The sequence below is a fragment of the Hippopotamus amphibius genome, chromosome 3 (assembly GCF_030028045.1).
Source record: "Hippopotamus amphibius kiboko isolate mHipAmp2 chromosome 3, mHipAmp2.hap2, whole genome shotgun sequence".
Lineage (NCBI taxonomy): Eukaryota > Metazoa > Chordata > Mammalia > Artiodactyla > Hippopotamidae > Hippopotamus > Hippopotamus amphibius.
In genome coordinates, this window is record NC_080188.1 from 148,122,774 (window position 1) to 148,124,949 (window position 2,176).

At 53.8% G+C, this 2,176-nt stretch overlaps 1 protein-coding gene across 1 annotated transcript; it reads left to right on the forward strand.

Moving 5' to 3' along the window:
* The first annotated feature begins 502 nt into the window (after nt 1–502).
* C3H1orf202 (chromosome 3 C1orf202 homolog) lies at nt 503–1,827 on the forward strand. Its single transcript, XM_057727201.1, is given in 1 exon segment — nt 503–1,827. A coding segment is annotated over 1 exon segment (474 nt). The 5' UTR covers nt 503–1,353.
* Nucleotides 1,828–2,176: the final 349 nt, after the last annotated feature.

Below are 2,176 nucleotides of genomic sequence, written 5' to 3' on the forward strand. Positions count from 1 at the left end.
GACATTTTGGAGGATAAACGTCCCAGAAGAAGGGACGCTGTACTGGTAGGGTGAATAGTTGAAAGCGCAACAGCAGCAGAGTCATTTACTACCTGGGTTCAAAGAATCAGGGGTTCAAATCATGTCTTCTTAACTTACAAGCGATGTTATCTCAGGTAAATGATTTTACTTGTCCAGGCTTTAGTTTTTTCAATCAGCAAAGTGGGAATTTTTCATCTGGGAAGCACTTCGAGTTGTTGTGAGGACTGTATAAATGACTCATGCATTTACTATCCGCCTAGTGTATGCTAAATGCTTTATGTATCTTATTTAATTTTCACAATTCCCAGAGAGGTAGGACTGTTATTATGTCAGTTTTACAGATGAATACACTGAGGTACTGAGAGGTTAAGTAACTTGACCAAAGTTAAAGCTAGTAACTGGCCCAGGATTTAAACTCAAGCGGACTCACTCCTGAGGCTGCTCACTTGTCAGTGGGCCACAAAGTAAACTAGAAAAATTATGCAAAATGTTAGGTAGAGTACTTAGCCCATAATAAGCATGCGACATGGTAGCTATTATTTTAGCTTTTCCTTACTTGAATTTGACAAAATTAACAAGTGTGAAAAAGTATACAAAGAAGCAGGAAAAAAAGATGTCTTCTTTTTTATGTTTCTTTTTCAAAAATTCCACAAAAATCTTGTTTGCCATCAGAAAAAAATTACTGGAAAAAAAAAAAAATCAAAACACCACCAAAAAACCAATCATAATCCTACAAGGGAAGAGGCGTTTAGGTGAGGCCGGATGAAGAAAATCAGGTTTTGAGCGCTTTCCTGAAACTCTGGTTCCCTGCTGGCCGAAAAATACAGAACACCTGAAACCAGCTCACAAAATATTGGAAGCCTCCAGGGCAACACAAGCCTGGGACTGAAATCCAAGCCTTGATCGGTGAAGGTTGTGCAGCCACCTTCTGGGTCGATGTCTAATACAGTAAACGTGGCTTTGGCCCTCAGGAACCTCCTAGGTCCCTTCGGGCCTGTCTGAGGCCTTAACTGAAGATCACTCAGCAGTGAATTCGGCCGGCTTACTGATGGACCGAGGAATCATTTGGGACTCTGGATCCTGGTGTCTCCTCACTTGCTGGGGCTTGCGGTTTGCGCTCGGTACCCGCTACCCGGAGGGGAGGCCTCTGCCGGGCATTGTGGGGTCAGCGTTCTGGTCTCCTTGGCAACGCCTACTGGGGAAGGCCGCGGGGCGCACTACAGGACGCGGCAGAAAGGACTCGAGAGGCCCTTCGAGTCCTGAGGCCACCTCCAAGCCGTCTGGCCCTTGGGTTCCCGAGCCTCGGACTCGCAGGAGAGGCCTGGGCCCGGCATGGCGGAGGCGCGGTTCAGCGGCCCCCGGCGCGACGGCACGCGGCACAGGCTGCTGGAGAGGATGGCGCACCTGAAGCGGGATGGCCCGCCGTGCGCGGAGCCCGAGGCCGTGGGGCGGTGCGCGGCCGGCGACGGCGGCTCCTGCTCGGGCTGCTGGTGCTGGCGGCGGTTCTTCCGGCGGGGCGCGGCCCGCGGTGCGCGCAGGAAGAAGGCCCGCTACACGTGGCCCGGGCCGGCGGCCCAGGAGCGCGGCCGCTGGGGCCCCGGGAGCCTGCGGAGGCTGCTGCAGAGGCTGGCGGCGTGGAGGCGGTGCTACCTGCGGCGCGGGGAGCGGCCCGAGAGGCTGGAGGAGATCCCGCTGCTGGTGCTGGACCGCGCGCAGGCCGGCGACTAGGCTGCGGCTGCCGGGAACCCTGCCCTGCCCCGCCCGCCCCCCGCTCCGCCCCCAGAGCTTTCGTTTTGTTTCGTTTAGTAAAGGCAAGAGATGAAAATAAACGCACTTTTATTTGAATGAAAGAACACAGGGTTTTTTTTTTGGGGGGGGGGGGGCATGTATTAGAAACCAAGCATCTCTGTGTTGAGGTTTTAGCGATGTGAACTGGCTCCGTCCTTTTGTTTCAATCGGGCCAGGGCCTCGATTCAGTAACAGAGCTGGAAGGCAGTCGCCGTAGAGGCCCTGGGTCCCTCTGGCCCTTGTGCGTTCTCTGGCGGTTGCTGCCAGCCAGGGCCATTGTCTCTCCCTAAACACCCCCTGGAAAGAAGGTGGGCACGGCAGGGACCTTCAGTTGGAGCCAGGCCCTCTGGGATTAATTTTTTTTTTT